Raw genomic sequence first — 24,725 nt, forward strand, 5'->3', positions numbered from 1 at the left:
CCACGCCAGCGAGTCGTTGCGGGGCACGGAGAACGAGCCTGCGGGACCCGGGGCTGAGGAACCCCGTCGCCCACAAAGGGCGGAGACGAGCGGTACGACCTAAATCGGCGTGCGACGTTAGGCAGTTGTAGCAACCCTATCGTGCCTGGTTCGCGACGACACGGCAGCTCGCCATCGCCCCGCCGCGATTACCCTAAGGGGATGCCTGTCTAGCAGGTAGATTCAGGGGACAGTCGGCGATCGTTTGGGCGACCAGGCGGTCCTGGCTGGGTGGTCGGATGCCGACAGGCCTGAGGCCCTGCCAGGTGTTAGAGTTTTGACCTCGCCCCGAAACCGACCGCCCTCAGTTTGGGTCAACCGGTGATTCTGTCGACACCGGATCTGGCGCAACCGCAAAACTTAGACGGACAGGCTACATGGACACCTCATAGCGGGAGATCGGATCCGGGGCCCCGCCACCTGCGTCGTGCGTAAGAACGCGGTCGGAGCTGTGCGGCCCGATACTCGATGTGAGCTCGCCTAGCGACGCGGCCGTCGCGGTCGAAAAGACGGACGGAAATGCGGCGCGCGCCCGGTCCCGAAACGGGGCCCGGCGCCACAAACGAAGAGCTCGACAGAAAAGGCGAAAAGCCCGTAACGTTGCCGTTGCGGTCTTCCGGAGGAAACCGCGGAGCATGTGCTATACGATTGCCCATCATATAGCCAGGAAAGAAACAAGCTCGCAGCCGCAGCGCAAGCGGAACGTGTGGACTGGCCGTGCGACTGCGATACCATGACCTCCACGTAGGCCATGTTCCTTGCGTTCAAAAACTTCTCCCGGGAGGTCCTAGAACGTAAAGATGTAGGACGACCCCGCGGGCACGACCCAGATCCCTAATTTTAAAACCATAGCGGACGGGCGTGTGGCTTGAGGGCGTACGTGCAGGGCACGACGCACTGCCAGAGACATGTGGATAGTCTCCCCTATCCACGCGGGCACAAATCGTCCGAGTGGGCCTAGCCAGAACGACCGTCGCTGTCATCGATGGCGGCGAGCTAAAAGCCTGCGAAGTACCGGTTAGTGGCAGGCGAAGCGGGACCCGATAGCCGGACAAAAGGACCCTAAGACGGCGCCCCCACAGGATCGTCGAACGTTCTCCGTACTAAGACCTGCCTAGCCGGGGGCGAGGGACGGGATACCTCGTGGGACGTACTGAAAGCCTGACCTCCTCGGTGATGGGACGGACGAAACATCTCGCGGGGCGAATTGGGTGCCCTCGCTCCCTATGAACAAATTCTTGCCTAGACCGAGAGCTCGAACTAAAGGGGCCAGACCACCCTTCGGGCTAAGGACGTGCACGTATTCAGCCGGCTCGGGTCTTGATACGAAAGAAGTACCGGCAGAAACGGCAATCTGTCGATAAAGAGCAAAACCGTACGCACTATAAGGGGGTTCGTCGCGGTACACACAGCGGTGCCCCGATCGACCTGCTTGCGGACAAGGCAGTTGCGAGGGCCTGAACGCCGGGTTCAAACCTTGTACCACGGGACTCGGAGTAAGCCCCGTCGAGGCGGCTTGCTAATAGCGCCTCGACGCTCCGGGGGTGCTGGACCCGAGGCGCACGACCGCGTGGACTCACCGAGGACTCGCGCTCGTCCGCGGCAAGCCCGTCACACTTGAGGAAAGTCTCGTGTTGGTTGTGCGAGTACCGCCTTAGTGGAAGGGGTCTGACTTCGGTGATAATCTGTCGGGCCCTGGTCGCGGCGGTCATGAAGTTCCAAATTTGGACAAAGTCCTTCACTCCGCAAGAAAGGTATATGAGCCTAGACTCGTCCCCTTTCAGGCAGAGGCACCAGATACTTTTCGGGAAAAGTATCAGGCATCGTCATATGAGGACAGTTGTAAGGCCGTCCACCAGTCTCAGGAAAGGAGTTTTTACGCCCCTCGCCTTAAACGTGGGTTTTCAAATGACTACCAGTTTGGTATCAAGATGTATGAAATCTCTCTACTGACCACTGGTAGGGCCGCGGAACTATCCAACCCGCTACTTAATATGGTTTAAGCAACCGCCAGGTGGTATACTCCCACCGGCAGAGTGGCTGTGTTCCCGGGAGAATACTCACCGTTAACCTTCGCCTGATCAGCATGCGATCAATAACCACTTTCGTCATTTACATGACTGCCACTACGAATCCGATCCCAGACGTCCACACCAGGTTTCCCCGATGCTTGGTTCCAGACGTCGTTCCCGTAGTACTTATTCCTAATTTAAATTAGGCGTCTAAAGTGCGACGTTTCGGCTAGACTTCCATCATGGCCTGAAGCTAGGTTGTTTTGCCTCCCTACTATTTACTTTTACAGATACTCGAGGGCTAGTTGTTGGCCCATAACGCCGCGCTCGCGGGTTACACGGTGGTCGTGGCCCCTCATTTTATTTTAAAATAGAGTGAGTACTCTATTCACCACGCTCCGCCTAGCGTCTACAGGCCCGAAGACCGTGCATCAAAACCACGCGCCCCAGGCGCACCTAGTGTGAACACGTAGGTCACTGGAGAGTAGAGCCAACAGAACTTGCCCCAAGGAGTAGTTTCCGCTGTCTCTTCTACCATCGCGCCGATCAACTCTGCACCTCGCATCCCAGATGCTTACTCAGTCCAGTCGGACGAGCCACGGCCGCCAGAATTGGCAGACATCACCCCGAAGGGTTTATTCACACCATTTCCCATGCCGTACCTTTGCCACCACCACGCGTCCCAGACGCCCTCAGCTCTTGCGAGCGTGAGTCTACACCTCATCTAAGCCCAATCTAACCTAACCAGCCCAACTACATGACCGCGAACAACCGACACCTCCGTCATGAATCCACGAAACCCTTTCCAGAGTTCCGGGGAATTCACAAGGACGCGCGGCGAACATGGCCACTGTAGGTATCTCGACTCCACTAGGTCTATTAGTGCCCGTCTAGCGCCCGCCAGTGCATCGCACTCGAAAACGACGTGTTCCATCGTGTCCGAGCTTCCGCACAGCTGACATTCGTCGGTCTCTGACTTAGAGAAGCGTAGGAGATAGGACCTAAATTCCCCATGTCCCGTTAGGAACTGGGAGGACTCATGGTCCATCTCCACCCAGCTACACTTCAACCTTTCTTTCACGCATGGGAAATAGCTATGTGTGAGTCTACCCTTCTCACTAGCCTCCCACCGTGCTTGCCACTCTGCGGCGGTCACTCAATATGGTTCCTAAGGAGAGGTGGCGCCCCGGGAGGATCTCCCGGTGAACATCCAGGCTTCCAACCCGGAAGTGATAGCCTTGCGGCTACATAAAGGGGTCGAGTGTCTCTTGGGCAACCCTAAAGAACTGGTTGGATCCCGCAACACACGAAAAGATGTACATAATAACAGTTATTATAAATGGTATGTGTATAATATTTTGAATAGCGCCGATTTGAATTAAATGAAACCATTTCGCAATTAACCTAATATTTATTTTTGCATATAATACTCATTATAATGTACATATTATAAAAACATAGATCGCGATCGTTTTTTGTAATTAGTATTATTCTTTAGGTTTTCTTAACTTCAGTGACATACTCAAACAAGCAATCATCCTCTTTTGCCGGGAAATAATAATAGTATGATCGTTTAAAATTTTTGGCCAAACGACTATTATAATAGTCATTATGCATTGTCTGGTATATTGTTCTTGCGTTATTAATTGACATTCTTTTAAGTTTTAAGATGTATTCGGCTTTGGTTTTCTTGACCTATATTATAGCATTGAAAAAACAAAACCGACCATTTTAATAAAATAGTATACTTGGTAATTTAAATTTATTTTTAATACTAATTTCCGTACCATAGATAATATTACTAAATAATCACAAATATACGGAGCAGGGTGGCCAGCTAGAAGAGACTTGTGAGCCGCCCAATATATTAATAAATATGGAAGAACCAAAATGAAAAATAAAGTTAATTTAATAAAGAAGGTTATTAGATGTCAATTGTAATAAAATGTATAAAATGCGAAACAATATATGATATTAATTAATAATTAAAAATAAAAATAAATACATATTAAAATATTTTACCAAAAACACTATTTTTTTTTTTTTTTTGTAAATTTTTCTATAAATTGAAATTTAATAAAATATTATACTTCTTCAAATACATAAATTCATATTGAAAATAATTTTTTTCGTAATAATGTTTGTATCTTACAATAAAATGCTAGCCATATGAGTTTATTACTGAGGCCGCATGCGACTCAAGAGTTGCAGTTTGGCCACCCCCGATATAGAGGTTTGAAAGAACTTATCTTAACTCCCTAAAGCCGTAGGTACAATTTTTTTTATACTGTAGATGTTTTACTAAGTTTAGTTTTTATGAAATTGAAAATAATCTAATAAAATATGATTATAATCTTTTAAACTCTTATTGGTATTTTTTATGATGTAGTTATGTATTGATTGATGCTGAGTGCTATTAAGAATATAATAAATAGTTGATATAAAACGATAATTGTATACTACCTACATCATTTTTACATCAACAGATATATTCACCTTACGTTTCATTTCATTCACTTGATTCCAAGACATTTTTTTCATCGCACTGATGTTTTTTTCACCTTGCATTAGGTTTTTTGGAATATTAACAGATGTCAATTTGGGTCGCGGTGCACTCCATGCGTTTATCGACTGAATCATTAGCTTTTCTACGTCATTAAATAACATTCGTATATTTTAATATGTAATTACATAATGATTTGCACATGTATTTTTCTTTCTTTTATTTTGAACTATAGTTTGCCTACGATGATAATTAATTTTTACAAACGTTTTATTTTCGACGTCAAGTGTCTGTTTTCATTTATCCGTACTTCATACCATCTCCGCAATTTGTTAAATTCGATTATTTCCGGGAAATCTGCTATAGGATCACCCATAATCGACATCAATTTCAGTACCACCTGTGTAGACGGGCATAGGTATACTGTATTAACTATTAGGTATAAAAACTAAAATAATTGGGTAACTGCTCGTCTTAATAAATATTATGCTTTAAGAGGTTCAGGTATGACTGTATGAGTTATTTAAGTTCGACAAGTGAACTAAGTATTATTTATAATTTAATGATTAAAATTTTATTATAATACAAATTTATGACAATAAACTAATAATAATAATAATAATCGTAAATAGAATATTGTACGTCCGTATTATGAGACTATTATACACGCACTTCAATGTATCTATAGGTAGGATATATCGTATTTCGTGCAACATAACATCATTTATGTTCTACTATTATGTATAATGTATATATTATGTATTTATGGCGTTATAAATATCTTTACGTATGTATACTTTATACACTATACTATATAAACCATGCAACATTTTCAAATTACATCATACAATGTTTTAAGTTAAATATGCACATTATAAATAAAATATAATAATAACTAAAATACGTATTTTGAATGACTGAGAACTCCTGGTTTTGATAATATTTGAGCTTCGCCTATCGGCCGCCAGGGCTAACTTTTAGTAAATTAAACAAGAGTTGTATTTATGTGTGTTTAAAATAAAAGCGTGTTCCAATTAACTTAGAAAAAAAATATGGAATAGTTCAACAATTAAGGAAAGGTGTGAATGCAACATATTAAGGAAATATTTTTAATATTCCAAATTCATCTATTTATAATATTAAACGGGATGTAAATAAAACTAAAGACTTTATAGTACAAATGGAAGCAACTGATGACAAGCTGAAAAAAATATGAAACTCGCTGTCAACTACCATTTAGATAAAGCTTGTACAACAATGGAGTCAAAGTATTCCATTAATAGGTCTGATTATAATGGAAAAAGTACTTGTTATGAATAAAAATTTAAATGATAATCATGATTTCAAAGCTAGTACAGAATGGTTGAACGAATTTAAATCATGTCATAGTATCAGGTAAATTGCAATAGAAGAAGGAAAACTTAGTGATAATAATATGGTTATCACTGGCTATATAAAAAAATTAAGCTTTGAAATAAAAAATCATCAATCTGCACATGACAACCAAATATATAGATTGTTACGAGAGACAAAATGAAAATGATTTGTCAAGTTTAATGTTACTAAGAAAAAACTATCGGAGCTACTTAATATGCCACTTATTTCAATAAATTTAAATGTCTGTTTACAGTAACCTATTTAACTAATATTTTCCATGCTGAGAATAACATTGAATTTATGTTAAAAAAAACTTGAGTTATAGAGAAAACATTCGCTTCAAAACAATATTAAATTCAGTCCATCACTTTCTACATTTTTAAAATCATCATGTGAAGTTTTCTTTAGGACGTAAATGATATTATCGATAACCTACAAATTTTGAAAATATTTTCTAGTTCCTGACAAAAATAAGAATTGAGTAGCAGATGTAAATGCAGATGTCCTCTTTTTGGTTTAATCTAAGACATCCTAACCGATCATCAATGTTTTTTTCGACAATTTATGTATGTGAAAAAAGATTTTCTGCCTATGTGGATACTAAAAAAATAATATGGAAATCAATTAAGAAAAAGAAACAGATTTACGAATCAACTATTCTTAATATAGATCTTAAAATAACAAATTTAGTATCAAAGAAATAACACATTGATTAAACTTTTACAATCATACAAATAATATATTTATTTAACTATTGTTTTATATTTATTCAATGTTTTCATATACATTTTTACATTTAGTTCTGAAAATAAAAAAACAAAATTATTATTATTTATTATTGGTTTTTTTTTTTTTTTATTTTATTAAGGGGTCCGCGATTAATTTTATTAACTTTAAACCACATTCTATGACGGGTGAATAGATTTTTCGTTCATATTTTTTTCTTAATCTTAAAATATTCAAAACTTAAGTATTTCTGCAAGACAAGGCCTTTTTAGAGCCTTATTGACAATTGTATAACTGCCGCAATGCCATACCGTTCCCTCTTTCTTGCTATTTCGTCGCTTTTTGAGCGAGGGTGTTTTTTCCTGGTGTTTAGAAAATTAGTTTCGTTGTTCCTATTTATAAATCTGGTAATCCTTCTAATGTCAAATATATCAAAAACTACCACCCTATTTCAATCATTCCTCATGACGCTAAACTACTTGAATTACTTATCTACAATAGTCAAACGTAACTAGATCGATATCATTATTAAAGAATAACATAAGTGGTTCAGGCTTTGCAAGTTCACTATAGCTAATAGTGCTGTACTTACACTGAATGCCTTGAGCAAAAAAGTCAAACTGACTTCATTGTTACAGATTTTATAAAGACATTCGATACAGTTGATCATGGTCTTGTTATTAAAGAACTACAGACACTTGGCATAAGAAATCACCTTCTTACTTGATAAACTCTTATCTAACCAGCAGAAAGTAATTTTTTAAGGTTCGTGACTCATTTTTTGAATTGATAAATGTACCCTCGGGGGTCTTCCGAAGAGGTCATTTAAGCCCTTTACTATTTATCATATTTATTAACTTTATTGATAAATGGATTAAAAATTACCAGTTTTTCCTATTTGCCAATGGCATAAAAATCTACTAAAAAATTGATTCTTCTGAAAGTTCTTTCGTTCTTCAATCTGAATTTGATATCTTCTCCATCTGAGTCAAATGTCTAGGTTTGTCATTTAACCTTGAAAACTGTCATATTGTCTTTTACTAGTAGTCGTTCTCTATTTACCATTCTTACCGCTTCGGGGACGTCTTTATTGAACGAGTGTTTTTATTCTATGACTTCGACATTTCCTATTTATTCTCTTAATTTTGAGCATCACATAAATAAATTGTCCCTAAAGCTCTCGAGATCTTAGGTTTTATTAAACGAGTCTCAAAAACATTCTCCTCGGCCAATTGTCTCAACTCGCCTTATTTCAGTCTGGTTCGCTCTAAGTTATAGTATAGTGTAGAAGTTTGGCTCTCTTACCTAGCTAAAGACTACCTAAGATTGGAATGGATCTAAAATAAGTTTCTTTCATATGGAGTTTTCCTATTAAAAATTGACCACCTTACGCACAATTACTTCTTTATTTTTTCTGTCTATTTTAATCAAATTTAACTTCTGTTTAATTACCACATAAGTACTTAATATTGTAAATATCATTATTATTTTTTTTTTTTTTTGTCTGAGCGTAAGTTAATTAAAATAAAATAAAATAAATAAAATTACAAAATAGACAACTTTTAAGTATGAAAAAAAAATATTATTTAGTTCCTGATCTATTTAAGTTAAATTTTACATACGTTGCTGTAAAATGTACAGTATATTAGTGCGTATTCCGGAATGTTAATCTGCCTTGAAAATATTTGAAAAATATATGGGAGAGTACTTAATCAAAGTACTTGCTTAATAGATTAAATAGCCCCGGCCATATATAAATAAAATTTAAAATTTAGATCTGATATTATAAGTTTTCAATGATATACAATTCATAATATTATGTCAGCTTATTGCTTGTAAAACCATAGTATAAATTTTGTTATTGAAGTGATTTTACAGTGAGTGTCTAGAACATATGTTTAATTTTATTACCTATCTACTTGGTTTTCTATTATTGGATAAACTATATTAAATAAAAACATTGTAAAAAAATAATTCAAAAAGAGAAGGATAAAATCAAAATTTATTCAAAATTTACTTTCAAATAGGTATAAATATGACTTATTTACCAATTTGTAATATAATAAATAAAAATTGTGATGCAATTTTGATTTCTTTTTTTTTTATGAGAGCGAGAGTCGCTGAAAGTTAAATTAAAAATATTAGGATCACACTCATAAAAATTTGGGAACCACTGCAGCAAACAATCAATATTCATAATTTATAACATATTATAAGAAGTTAAATATATCTTCTCTATCTCTAATACTATATAAAATTGAAAGGGGTTTTCTACGATTGCGCTAACCGAGAAAACCACTGAACCGATTTGGATGAAATTTTTTATTGGTATATCTGAAAGTCTGCTGAAGGTTTGCAAAAGTCATCAAAAGGTACCACATTTGTTAATAAGAAAAGAAGTAAAAAGTTCTTGAACATTTTAAAAAAATTATGTAGTATTTGAGTTGTATATTTATTTTTATTTTTGTAATCATTGGGAACTCTAAATATACAAAAAAAACTTTCCATGCAGTTGACTTTCATTCATATTAAATTAGTTATATAGTTTCATCTCCCAATAGGTTAATTAAAAAAACAAAGCTAATTTATGAGGCTAATCTGCGATCGGCTTCATTTGTTGAGGTTTTTCAAAGATTACGATTAACAGATTTCGAGATCAAACATTTGGAATGTTGGCATAGATCTTCGTGCAGAGTGCTTTTCATATGGACAATTAAACGTGGGATTTTTTTGAACTGAGAACCCGAAGTATCTAATGATTTTGATTTTAATATGAAATAGGACAAAAAAACGTTAAATTCTCAAAAGTTTTATAAAATTCTTTATCAACAATAGATCAATTAGCATTTATTTTGTATCTGTAATCATTTTTAATAAAAATATATTTATCATTAATACCGCCAGAAACACTTCAATACGTTTTCATTAAGCGTGGTTTTATATTTACTTGTCGATCACATTAAGCAAAAAAATTTGAATAACAATTCTACATATTATCGTCCGAAGGCAAAATAAACAACCAATTATGAGTGAAGCCGTCAAGGGTCGGCTATTTATCATTGGTGAAAAGATACTGTGTGATGGATAAGCTAAGAAATAAATCGATGATAATATCGAACCTTTTGAGGTAATGCTGTATAGTTATGATGGAATGACGGTTGGAGCTGTGTGGTTTTGTGAGCTGTTTCATCATAGAAACTAAGTAGCATAGTTTCAAGGTCACTTTATTTTTGAATTTTTTTCATGGCATTTATTAATGATTAGGATACAATATAATAATACAAAAACTCGAGAAATCAAAAAATAAATGGTACTTATTAATATAAATATAATAATTTGTTGTATTAGATTGTTTAATTGAATATCAAATAGAATTTGTGAAATTAACTTACTCTTAGTTGTTTCCAGTTTGGTAGTCTGTGAATTACACCATGTAGTCGTGTCATGTTAACCGAACCATCCTTTAAATTACATACATAAACAATAAAGTATTTAGAACGTCAATAAAAAAAAAATTTAAATAATATATCTAAAACTAATTTAAAGACGACTTATAAAGGAGACCTATCAATACTTTATAAACACATATTTATGTTCAATTTGATATCTTCAATAATACGTATCGTTTTTATAATGAAAACACCTATTTTTATGAGCTTAATGTTTAAAATTTCTTTTGATTGGATAGTCTTGGGACCCAAATTTCCATAAAACCCTACTGATTCAAGGTAAATATGTAATTTTCTTCATTAAGACATGTGTTTCGAGGAAGGCTTGGTGATGTTTTAATAAAATTATCATAGTCATCATAATCAAATCTTGGTTTACAAAAATTAGAAATTAATCTTTTTTATATAAAACATTTATTAATTTATGAATTTTTTTTTTTAACTTTATTCAAATAATTGGTTGCTTTTGTAGTTAATTAAGTTGAAAATATTATTGTTTCTTTATTGAGTAAGCTTGAATATCCTTTTTCAATTTAATTGGTATTAAATTATTTAAAACCAAGTATAAAATTAATTTTTACCGACAGCTGGGGAGATGGCAAAAAAAAAAAATTTAAAAGTACAGTAGTGTTTAAAAATTCTGAGTTCGTCTCTGACCTCATTGATGAGAGGTGGCTGAGGTGTACTCGAGCAATCATCATGGTCACAGTTTATATCTGTCTTAAACTCATTAGTGATGTTATCATCAAGAACAATGTCGTTGTAGTGTTTGTTAACATCAACGTGTACGGTAACTGCATGGCTGTCATGATCATTATGTTGCAAGTCCAACACTGACATTTTCTTGTCGAGTGCTATCATAGACGACTGTTCTTTGACAGCCACTCGTACCATTGACGGCAGTGGAGTGCCCTGTATGCCTTTCATTGACGGCGTGTTGACATGTTTGGTCCTGTCGAATTTAGCTACAGTGATACCGGTGTCCGACGAAAACACTGACGGATGCTGGTGTTGCTGGTGGTTAGCCGCCAACCTGGCACCATACTTTCGGAACTCTTGGCAAATTTTCTCCTCGTTCGCATCTATAGACATAACGTTAAGATGGCGTAACGTCTTTGAAAGCACCACGTCATCATCGCTCTCGCCGATATCTTCCCGTCCACCGCTTAGATTTTTTCCGCTATCTCTGAAACCCAAACATCAACTATTACGGTCGCTACCAGCCTATTGGGTGATTAATGGCAGCACAGCTGTAGTTAATTAAGTAGGCCTTGAAATTGCTCTTACGCAGTAACTTAATATTTAGTTATATTATAATAAATATGTCTAAAATAATCATAAACATTGCCGCAAGTGACAACGGGACTGGATGCTAAATTTAATTTATTAAATTACAGTTTAAAGTAGCAGATCTCAACCATAGGGTTCCAACTCAATTTTGGGTTTCCAATAATGCTCAATAGGTTGGCGAAAATTTAAAACGTTGATATAATATTTTTATTTTTGAGTCTGGCTACCTATATGAAATAGTTTTATAAATAATAAACGAAACCGTTATCGTTAATTATTTTAAGAGTTACCATTATAGGACATTTATTGGCATTAATATAGACTATTATACCCAAATTAATTCAACTATATTTAAGAATTGGTCCATTTAAATAATGAAACATTTTGAAGAACCATCCATTATCGAAATAAACAACGCATCATACCACTCTACGACTTCAGAACATTACCAAAATCAAACACAAAAAAAAGGTGATGTCTAACAATGGCTAATCAATAAAGGTATTGATTGTGAGTTACGTGAACGGGTAACAGATTTAGCACCCAGGGAAAAAAAATAAGAGCTCGATGAGATTGCCATAAAAATTTGAAATTCAGTTGTACGATTGCCACCGTAGCACTGTCAATATAATCCTGGCTTAAAAGAAAAGACGACAAGGATTCTCTATAAATGGTGTTCCTGCCACGTAGGGGTTATGAGGCCTCGGTCTAGGCCGAGCGCTGTATGGCGAAGTATAGTCTTAAGACACAGGCAAACACCGCCCAAAGGTGTCCGTTACTGGCAATAACGGGCGCATATAAGACCATAATGTAGATAGTTCTTCAGGTCATTGCCGGAGTACCTTCCCTAGATTTAGAACTAGTTTGGCTGGTTAAAATCGAAAGGGACAAGGGCGCTGAGAGGAAACATGTCAGCGTCAGACGTTGCTGAAAAGGCAAAACAGTATTACGATACCACAATACGCTTCTGGCAAGAGAGATAGGTCGCCAGTGACAAAGGAAAGCGGACAACGGCTTGGTTTCCGGACGTCTGGCGCAAGCTCAAGAGACCGTGGTTCGTTATGGAACACCTCGTCTCGCAGTTCGTGTCCAGACATGGGGATTTTAACTCGTCGCTCCGCCGTTTCAACCTTCGATGCGAGGCAGGTTGCCCGTGTGGTCTCCCTGAGGAAACCGCGGAGAATAAGCTATTCAATTGTCCAGCATATAGCCAGGAAAGAAGCAAGCTCGCAGCCGCAGCGCAAGCGGAAGGTGTTGACTGGCCGTGCGACTGCGATACCATGACCTCCACGTAGGCCATGTTCCTTGCGTTCAAAAACTTCTCCCGGGAAGTACCAGAACGTAAAGAGGTAGGGCGATCCCGCGGGCACGACCCGGACCCCTAATTTTAAAACCATAGCGGGTGGGCGTGTGGCTAGAGGGCGTATGTGCAGGGCACGGCACACTGCCAGAGACATGAGGACAGTCTCCCCTATCCACACGGGCACAAATCGTCCGAGTGGGCCTAGCCAAAAACGACCGTCGCTGTCATCGATGGTGGCGGGGCGAAAGCCTGCGAAGTACCGGATAGTGGCCGGCGAAGCGGGACCCAATAACCGAATCAAGGGCCTAAGACGGCGCCCCCACAGGACCGTTGAACGCTTTCCGTACTAAGACCCGCCTAGCCGGGAGTGAGGGACGGGATACCTCGCGGGACGAATCGGGAGCCCTCTCTCCATGATATATTTCTTGCCTAGACCAAGAGAACTAATTATAGTGGACAAACCACCCTTCGGGCAAAACATATGCGCGTATTCAGTCGGCTCGGGACTTAATACGAATGAGGCACTTAAGGGGATTCGACCTGGCTATGATTTCTACCAAAATACACCCATATTTTGCCAACTGTACTGAGTGTTCTAGTAATCGGAATCAAATTTCGAAAACATATTTGAATTTGTTATGAAGTTTACTTAAAAACAACTTTTCGACTTTTTTAAATTGATTACTCAAATCTTTACATTTTAATTAAAAATTTTGAATTTTATGAATTTTTAAATAATAGTAAAATTGAACTAAATTTAATTAATTTAAAAATGTATGAAAGTCGTTTTCATGTAAACTTCATGACGAATTCAAATATGTTTTTGAAATTTGTTTCCGATTACTAGAACAGTCTGTATAATTGGCAAAAGATTGGTACTTTAAAAAAAAAAAAAAAAAAAAATAGTAAATAATATTTGTCAAGCCCGCAACGGTGTACTTTGACATGTTACTACGCGTGCGATAATATACCGTTTCCTCTAATCAAACCTGTTTTCGTCCGACGTAGAGCAAAAATAATATTATAACAAGTTTCCGCATAGCGACATCACAGTGACGATAAAAACGAAAATATCCATAAAGCTATAATAAATGTTATAATTGTTATAAACAATAATTTATAAATAACACATAAAATATATGCAATCAATATTATCACAGTATCGCTGCAGGTAATACATATTACTTATTATTTATTAGCTGCTGGTTATGTTGTATGTACAATAGCTATTAACTGCTACCACAATTATTAGCTACCTACTATTTTTTTTTATAAATTATAAATTATATATATTATAATTTATAATAATACGTATACGTTTTACGTTTTTCTTGTCGTAATGGAAAACGTTTTACAAATTAAAAAACGATAAAGAAAATATTTATCAAAAAAACATAATGGAAATTTTATTAAATTAAAAAAATGGCGAGAAAATTTTAAAATTAACATTGAAAAGGTAAGTTAAAATAATTTGAAACTTATATTGCTATATAATTTTATTGTGTGCAAGTCATTTTTATATTTTATAAATGATTATAATATAGGAAGAAATAAATAATGTTTCAACATCAGAAAACCCTCATCCTATCAACGATGATACTGTTATAGCAGAACAGGATAATGCACAAAATATGGACGTCCGTCTCTAGTAAATTATTATTGTTTTCTATACATTATTTACAGCAATAGCCCTTATGAATAATACATTTTAAATTACAAAAAAAAATCAAAAAATTATTATTTTTCGTTTAAAAATGAAGTTTTGTCAAAATCTAAGTTTCGAAATTGCTAGGTATAGCAATTACATTTATGCTCAAAATTATACTTAAATGAGTTAAATGTATCAAATTTTGTTTTAATTTAAAAAATAAATAAATTATCAACTGGTTAATTTCCACAGATTATGTCTATAATATGACTATTTTTATACATTGTGTCACTGTGTTTAGCGTATATTATTATTAGGGCAGAGAAGTTATAGGAGATAAAATTGGAAAAATATGCACATAAAAAATTGAAAATATGCATTCAAATTCATTAAATATGCAATATAATATGCACAAAAAAATTAAATTATAATTTAGTAAAATAATAAAATTAGATATAAAAAAAATATAAAAAAGTCATTGTATTGCACAATTAATTTTATTTTAAATATTTTCTACGTCGAATAATCGCTGATTGTTAGTATAGTTTTCTTCAATCTCGAATTTTGGATTTATCCTTAAAATAAATATAAAATATATTAATACAAAAATAGTTTTAAAATAACTTTTTTCTTACCTGATAAATTATTGCATTGCACAACTAATGTTTTTTTAATATTTTCTACGTCGAATAATCGCCGATTGTCAGCCAGTATGGTTTTGTACCTTGAAAAACTTCTTTTGACATCTGTTGATGTTACTGGTGCATATTTATAAAATGTTAAATCATTTCCTGTTAGGTCTTCTGGTAAACCAACCATCGATGAACTTTCTCCATTCAAAATTTTTAAAATTTTTAATATTATTGCAAACCCATCATTTTTTTCTAAAACTTGGTTATATTTTGTTTTTTTTTTCATTCCAACGTCACCCGCAACTTTGTCCAATTTATTTTTTGTGAACATTACTGTTATTACTGAATCAGTTAATGATACTCCTTATGTTTCTAATTTAGTTATAGTTGATGGTAAAAACCCATAATTTAAATGTATAAAAGTTAAATTTGGTTCCATTGAAATTTCATTTAGAAAGGCTTGAGATTCTTTTATAGATACAGCATCTTTAGAATCAAAATGTTGCATAACATCTCGTACTTGCTTAAAATATTGGCAGTAATAAGAAGTAGCTTCAATCCAAGAACCCCAACGTGTAAGTACAGGTTCAGGAGCAAGAGGGACTCCGGGAGCTTCTGTCTTAAAAAATAAAACATGCGAAGGAGCTTTTAAAAATACTTGCTTTCCTTTTGCTACTAATTTATCAACTTTAGGAAAATGACTACGAATATTTTCTGCCAATCTATGTAATCCGTGTGCTATGCAAGTAATATGGATCATCTTGGAGTACAAAGCCTTGATAGTTGTACCTGCTTTCTTCATGTATGGCGCAGCATCGCTTAAAAATAGGAGGACGTCATCATGACGAACACCGTCGGGCCACAAGAGAATCATTGAGCTGTCAAAAAGTTTGGTTATTGTAGAAAAATTGGCTTTTTCTAAAACTTCGGTGTTTAGTAAATATATTTTTCCGGGTCTATCCTTCAGTAGAGTTCCGATTATTACGTTTGCAATATATCTCCCTTGTACATCTGTCGTTTCATCTATAGAAACCCATATTTTATTTCCTACAACGTATTTTCTAATTTGATCAATAGCTTCTAAATAGTAATCGTTTGTATAAGTTTTTCTCCACGTGGATACACTAGGGATGTCATTTAGAGTATATTTTTCAAGAAACGATCGGAATTGAACATTAGAAATTTTATGTAAAGGAATGTTTGCACACATTATAGCCTTACATAAATTATGTGAAAAAACAGATTTTTTGTTTGACGGCTGTGATATAAATTGTTGTTTATTTTCTGCAGGTTTATTTCGACGAGCTAATAATCATTCGTGTTTATTTGTTTTTATATGTTGAGTTATTGTAAATTTTTTATCAGCACTTACTTTAACTTCGCAAATCTTACAATAAAGCATAGTACCATCGGTAGCATATGTATCTTCACCATACTGTTTCACATACTTGTTAAATATATTTGCATTTATTTTTGGCATTGTGCAAAATGTTAGCAGAAAATATGTTAAAGAAAAATGTAAGCATAGAAAACACAACAAACGGCACGCAGTTTCGTATCAAACGACACTTAACACCATACTAATAAGATTACTGACGGACAGTGGTCTCTGGACACATAATAATGTTAATATAAAATTTAATATAGATACTTAAATGCCAATCTTTCAAATCTTATCTTCGATAACATTATCCGAATGTACACCTAAAATATGTGGGTACCTATAATATAGTAAATAGTCTACACGGGCATCGGGTGGTGTACAATGTATATATATAATATATAAATTGTGCATAGAATATAATAATACCATACAGTTTTTATGTAGAATATGCATGAAATATGCACAAAATAACAAAATATGCAATTTTTTTTTAATCTTTAAAATATGCAAAAATATGCAAAAAAAATTTTTTATTTCAACTGTAGGGCCTATGACTTATATTTATATCTTGGTTTGCTATAAAATAGAGGCCCAGAATAAAACATGCAAATCCTATAACTTCTCTGCCCTAATTATTATTATCTAGATTCTGGAATCATATCTAGTCATTCTAATCATTTAGAATAAGGTTGCTATTATATTATTAATAACAACAAAACAAAATTCAAATTCCAATTCAAACTGAAAAATTATTCGAAGACCTTTGTACAGGCCGACGGCGTATAATTATTATAATATGCGCGCCACGAACATCTAAATAGGTAGTTCGCACGCACCCCCTAATTCAAGACGCACGATCTATAAGGGTACTTAAAAACTAAGTGGCGATGGATAAAATATAAAATAAAATGCTGAAAACTCAAAATATGGTAACTGAAAATGTATAATTTGCCTGTTTGGCACAACCAAAATAAATATAAAATTCAAATAATATTATTAAAAATATTGCCTGTTCGGCACAACTATATAATATAAAATATAATGATGATGCATAAAATAAATACAAATAATTAGCCTTTTTGGCTTAACAAATTGTATACAAACGATGATTAGCACCGACAATAAATATAAAAGATTGGCTATTAGAGCCGTTACAATTTAATTTAAATATATAATAAATAACTCACAAAATAATAATAATATGAAATTAGTGCTGACAGAATATAATAATATTGGAGCTTAGTACCCAGTATAAAATATAAATAATACCTAATACATATAATTTATAATATCTATTTACATGCGAGTAAATCGTTAAAATACACCATGAACAATAAAATAACACTATACAATGAATGACATAAAACAAAATGTACCAAAAAAACAATATAAATTTATATAATTGCACAGTAATTTCTCACTACACACAACGAGAGATGAACAACTACAACAACTCATACACATAAAACAGATGAATTTTACAGGGCGTTGCTCTCATTAAAATATAATAATATAATTTAAATACAAACATTACTAATATCAACAAATTATCGTGAGTGCATCGGGCGTAGACCGTTTGGGCGAATCGACCCAAAATATAGTCCGTTTGGGCGATTAACTATATACCGTTTGGGCGAGGGTTTAGTCAACTAAAACTACCTTTTGGGCGATTAGATATATACCGTTTAGGCGAGAATTATTCAATTAAAAATACTGTTTGAGCGGTATAAAAATCCTTATAACATACACTCAATAATTAATTAAACAAAATTATATAAAATATGAATAATTAATAATAATAAGTCAAAAATCATATAAAATATGAATAATTGGTCAAAAATCATATAAAGTATAAGGAGTCTACATCCAAAAATCATATAACACAAAAATAATTAATAATAAGTCAAAGTCATATAAAATATAAGTAATTTACAGTCAAAATCATATAAAATATAAATAATTGGTCAAAAATCATATAAAACATAAATAATTAATAATAAGTACAACTTGGAAAGCGTGCCTGAATCGTAATCTTATTTTCGATAATAGTGATTAATAACGATTAGCAATATTGCAATAATATCATCAGTACCTATCTGTCACCTGGTTTTTACCTCGCACACAGGTAAAAATAATAATTTCACTCGCCCAAACGGTACAAATGATAGTCGCCCAAACGACCACCGCCCAGTGCATCCGACGCGACCGTGAATATAATCTAATTTTATACATCTTTACAACCTTAATGTCCTCAGTATTCCTATTAGTAAAAACAATCACCATATATTTGAAAAAAAACATAACCAGTTAGATTTTATAAATTAGGGAGTCAACACTAGACATGCAGCTAGTAACTTTTCCTTAGACTGGCCCACAAAAACTAGTTGCCAAAAAGTTTTCTATTTTCTGAGGAAGCAGATATTAAACATAATATCCAGTAATATGGCTAATATACCACTACGCATTTTCCAAAAAAAATCTTAATATTGTATGCAGCATAATAAATAACGCTAGTAATATTAGTTAAATTATTTGTTATTTATTCTGAAAAACTCCTTATTTGTCTTCATATAAAAATGTAATATGTATCTATATCAATGAGAATTATTTGTATACTAAGATAACCTTAAAACCTACTCTGATGTCCTCTTTAATTTAATAATAAAAAAAACTGTAGATGATTGAATAAGTAATTTTGAAACCAATCCCTTTACAAAGATTTCACTTTCAATTTTATATATACCTAAAGATATAGAAAATATAAAATTTAAAACAGTTTTGACTTTTGAGTATAAAGCGTTATTTTATGCTCGATTTCTAATACAATAAACTTTTAAACTTTAAACGCTTTCCACATAAAAAATCTGTATTTTTATAATTAAATAATTATTTTGAATTTAAAATTATTTTTAGAGTTATACATGATGAAGTATTAAATGGCTAAAGAATTGTTGATATTAGTTATATTTTTAAATCAATTTCGTCAATTTGTCAAACACCATTTGACTGTTCATTTAAAAATTAAATTTTTTCTCATGAAATTCGTAAGTGATTTTTTTTTTGAATTTCATTTTGATTGTTCTATGTGTCGTAAAAAAAGAAATTATTTATTCTGAACCTCCAATATTAAATGACAAATTAACAGTAAATACTGCCGCTGTTACTGCCGTCTTCAATATAGGACAAGGCCACTCCCAATTGGATCAATTTTTGGCCATTTTAAATATGCCTTGTATTTCTAATGAAACTAGCACCGGTGAAACTCGCTGTAAGTGAATACCCTAGCACCGGTGAAACTCGTTGTAAGTGAATTTCCTAGGTCGGAGACAGGACTTAAGAATACAGCAGTTAGAAAAGTCTAGTAGGCAAAACCAGTGATAACGACGTTTGAGATGTTGGTACCTCTGATTTGGTGGCTCTATACTTTGGCGGTGTCGTTTTAAACGCGTAAATAATAAAAGTCTAATTCGAGCGTCTAGTGGTCGGCCATTTCATTAAATTCACAGGTGTAATACACCTTGTCCCATAGCTTGCTCTGTGCTTTTGTGCATGGAAAATAAATAAATACATTCCGAAATGGTAATTAAATGTCTAGTTATCAATCATCGTCCAGTGAATATCGATTCCTGAAAGGGCAATCCGCCTGCGGCGGATTGTCATACCTCCTGACATTGAAGGCGTTGTGCTGTTTAGTACGCAAAAAAGTTTAAGTCGAATCGAGCGCTCGATTTCTCTAGCGATCACCATTGAAAATCCAGTTAAACGCGTTTAAACCTCCCAGGTAGGCGATCCGACGCAGTCAGATCGCGGACGATGTGGGCGTAAAGGAGAGATGTTAAACGTATTATGGAAAACGCATGTCAAACGTTAGCGAGTTGAAGATCAAAAAAACTATACATAATTAATATTTTTTTTGATATTTTATAGATGGTCGGATATAGAAAACAAATATTATGCACTTTCTGTGATGACAAAATATTTAATGTGCTACTGTTTTTCCCCCGTATCTTTCAAATGTAAACAACTGAAAGGCTAAACATATAAAATAGTGAATTCAAGGTCAAAACTGATTGAAACAACTGTACGTCATCAATAGAATGTTCTCAGGCTATAATATAAATTGCATATCGCATATGTACATTTGAATTGTGCAGACTGTTAGCAATAACTATAATTGGTTAAATTGAATACTATTGTGTAATATAATGTTCGTGTAAAGTATATTGTGTTACGTACCGTGTTTTATATATTTTACACATATATATTATACGGAGAGGTGATATGTATACCGATGGAATAACATATTCAAGCAGTGTAGTATCGAACGGCTATGGCGATCACCTGCAACATCGTGATATTTAATATAATGAATAAGACATGATCACACGTCCTGGACTTCTCAGAAATGATGAAAACGAGGTGTTAATATCAAAATATTTAATATGACAATTAAGACTGATCGTCTTGTAATTTTAGAACCGATGAACCGCAGGAAAGGCACCCAACTGAATAATACATTTAATTTAGAGAGCTCCTTTAGAATATCGTAAGCTCACCACCTCCTCAGTCACCACTCTGACGGTTAACCATATAAGGGAGACCAGGGCAAGAGCTCAGTAGATAATAGGATATTCGAGACGCTCAGGAAAGGTACGTAACACCACTCACGGTCTGCTCCATCAGTATTTCAGAGGCAGGTCGTAACACCACTCACCATCTTGTGCTTTTGCAATTGTATTCTTGCACGAGTTAATTGGCTAAATAAAGACTTAATCTTTAACTTGCAAACATTATATTTATTTACGTTGATATATGTATCGATTGTTGACATAACGGACGCAACAGAAAATTGGCGGTCGGTAGGATTGATTTCAAGTAGTGAAGAATAAACTTAAAATATTTCAACATATTTTTGGTACCGTCAACTTCTATCAACAGAGGCACCACCACGTAAACCATCGTTGATCGAGACGTTCAACAACTCTGGGAAATCGAACACATTGTCAGTTCAAAACAATGGTAGGTAACCGCTGTACGGAATGAATACATGATTTTGTAAGTATAAATTATATAACCGTCTCCTTTGGTCATTTTGTCCATCGTAATTAGGAAGGTCTTTTTCCATTTTATTTATTTTTACATTTTTGGTTATTTCATTTTTATTATTTTGGGAGTTAAATAAAGAGCAGTATTGAGAGTTTTTGAGATTATATTGAGATTATGAGATATTTTGAGAATTTATATTGAGAATTTATTGAAGAAAAGATATTTTGTGTTTATATTTGAGATTATGAGATTATTTTGTGAATTAAATGAGATTATTTGTGATTATTTATATTGAGATTATTAAGCAGCGAGAATTTCAGTTTTGAGAATTATACTGAATTAAAGGAGTATTTTGCTTTATTGAGAATTTTAATTAACAATGGAGTATATGTTTTATTGAGAATTTTGACTATACTGAATTAAATATATTTTGTGTTTTTATTGAAATTATAACGAAGTAAAGTATTTTGTGTTTTATTGAGAATTTTGAATTATACTGAATTAAAGAGTATTTTGTGTTTTATTGAGAATTACATGAAGTAAAAGTATTTTGTATTTATGCAGGATTTGAATTATATGAAGGAAAGCATGGTATTGAGAATTTTGAAGATTATATTTTTGAAGAGGTATATTGAGATTTTATTATTATGAAAATAAATATTTAAATACATTCGAATACGGGTTCTAGAGGAACGAATTGTTTGAATACGAAGTATTCGAGTAATCTAAAGAAACGTTAGATAGATAATTGATATTTTAGAAAACGATAGTATATTAGATATTAATTTAAGCAATATAATAGTGAATTAATTAATGACGAAGTAGCGGAGCTAAATGTTAATCGAAGAGGATAAATTAGAATTAAATAAAATATAAACCTGGTAGACGATTACTTAAATAAAAGTTTGCATTAATTAATTTAGACGAATTTGAAAATAACTCTAATTAGTACATTAAGATAGATTAAAGTAATAAAATATTGTCATACTGAGAGCTACTATACAGTGTTAACAGTAAATAACAAGAAAATAACATATCTAAAGTCCCATCATTAAAAGTATTGACGCTTTTTACAGTGATTCCTAATATTCAGACAAAACTGAAATTGTTCTGTTCTATAAACCATGGCGGAAATTATAATTGATTCAGTAGATCCGACCAATCTACCAGTTAATAAAATGATAAATCGCAACTACTAAATTAATCAGTAGAGCTTAACGTTATTTAGATATAAAGAAATAAAGAATGGGAACGAATTAAAATTATTATTAGATTCTATTCGAACAATTATGGTAAGCCGCGAATTTAAAATGAACTAAAGATAATAAAATTTAAAACGATGAAACGATTCAGTATGCATAACTGCGTAGACATGAAATATTCTAAAATTATCGTGAGCAGTAGCCTGTAGGTAAACCTGTCGTCCGAAGAGTAGTATTACGTAAACATATAAGAAAAAGCTTAAGGTATAGTAATTAATGACACCAACGAAATAAATTGACATGAAACTTAAAACCAAATTTTCTGACATTAGAATGCAAGCAGTATTAGTAGCCGATAAAACATATGAACATATAATACCGATGTACAAGAGATTTTAGAGCAAACCTAATGGTTATTACTAATAAGCAAACAATAACACATATACAATAATTATAATAGTAAATTTCGTCAAATAATAATCAAAACACATCGTATCGTAAAATAATCAGCTTCTAGGTAGGAATAATAATCAAATACAAAATCTGTGCAATATTAATTTTAAGTAGCGTTTTTACGGTAATCGTGAGGATAGATTTTCGCTCAATGTAGGATGAATAATCAACATACGCGACAACCGGGCGGTAACACTAATCAAAATCTATCGACACCTGCAGTATTGTAATACATTCAGTGGCATACAACGCGGTAGTTATAAAAAGAATGACGAACGTCTAATGAATAATAATTCCGGGAATGGATAGAACTTATGACACGATAGGAGCATCTGATACAAACTAGAAACGTGATCTATCATGGGAGATTGCTCCAACAGTACGTTACAACAATAAATAGTATTAACATGTAAAATGCATTTCAACGCGTAAAATTAAAGAGTTAGAAGTTTTATCGACATAGTAGTGAAGTGAACGTAATTAAAATGATATTTATGCGAGATTAACAGACGAAACACAAAGTAGAATTAGTAATAAATGACCAAATAATACAAACTTAGGAAACAATACCATTAATATTTAAGGGCAAAGGCAGGTTAGAGTTTAATTTAGTTAGTAAGAATTTTCCAAAAGAGAAACGGTAATTAGGTAATATTCTCAACGGAAAATATCGATAATAAATTTAGCAACAAGAATTAGAAATAAACGTTAATAATAAAATATAGTTTTAAAATCTAGAACAGAAACCATTGTATCTATAATATAGCTGCAGCAAGACGAAATAATAAGGACATATAAAAAAAAATAATATATTTTATAATAAATTAACTTACATTAACGTAAATTACCATAAAAACACTATGACCAAAGAAATTATAATTTATGTATTTATATTTAAATAAATTCTAGTTATGGATAACTATTACAGGAAAAGTGGAAAAATGTAACCGATTAAGTGAAATCGGATGAATGTTTACTAATAATGTATCATTAATATTATTAAAAAATTTTTCAGGAAGGAAAATATGAAACCTATGTATGAATATGTAAACACGATTGATTAAAATCGTGTTAGTTATTAAGAAGTTATTTTAATTGTAATGTAATAAGTAGCAAATAATATTTTATCATAAACCAAAATACTTAATACTCATATTAAGAGAAATTCAATAGAAAGAAAAATGTGAAACAACTAACACTAAAATTAAGATAATAGAATTTTAAGATTTCTTCTTACAAAACATAAATCTTTTTGAAGGGAGGTGTTACCGTGTTATTTTACATATATATTATACGGAGAGGTGATATGAATGATGGAATAACATATTCAACAGTGTAGTTCGAACGGCTGGGCGATCACCTGCACATCGTGATATTTAATATAATGAAACATTCATGATCACACGTTCTGACTTCAGAAATGATGAGTAAAGTTGTAACATTGTACGATTTAATTGACATAAGACTTGATCACGGTCGTGTAATGTAGAACCGATGAAATCGCAGGAAAGGCACCCAACTGAAAATACATTTAATTTAGGAGTCTCTTAGGTCATTGAAGTCACCACCTCCAGTCACCACTCTTGACGGTTAATCATATAAGGGAGACCAGGGCAGATCAGGAGACGGCGAGCACATGCAACTGAACGAAGCGGCTACCG

At 33.7% G+C, this 24,725-nt stretch overlaps 1 protein-coding gene and 1 pseudogene across 1 annotated transcript in view; both read right to left on the reverse strand.

Annotated features, from left to right (window-relative positions):
* Positions 1-3,545: 3,545 nt before the first annotated feature.
* The window catches only part of LOC112596153, a gene marked incomplete at its 5' end in the record, with an annotated part of 88,416 nt that continues 67,236 nt past the window's right edge, over positions 3,546-24,725 (reverse strand). Inside the window, 5 exons of the mRNA XM_025341649.1 lie at positions 3,546-3,746; positions 4,548-4,699; positions 4,822-4,954; positions 10,050-10,118; positions 10,764-11,292. Of these exons, the coding sequence (XP_025197434.1) occupies positions 3,546-3,746; positions 4,548-4,699; positions 4,822-4,954; positions 10,050-10,118; positions 10,764-11,292 (1,084 nt within the window). The remainder of the gene's footprint in view (positions 3,747-4,547; positions 4,700-4,821; positions 4,955-10,049; positions 10,119-10,763; positions 11,293-24,725) is intronic.
* LOC112596154 lies at positions 14,991-15,487 on the reverse strand (annotated as a pseudogene).

Source organism: Melanaphis sacchari, unplaced genomic scaffold (assembly GCF_002803265.2).
Source record: "Melanaphis sacchari strain LSU unplaced genomic scaffold, SCAv2.0 Contig302_pilon_pilon, whole genome shotgun sequence".
NCBI classification, from domain to species: domain Eukaryota; kingdom Metazoa; phylum Arthropoda; class Insecta; order Hemiptera; family Aphididae; genus Melanaphis; species Melanaphis sacchari.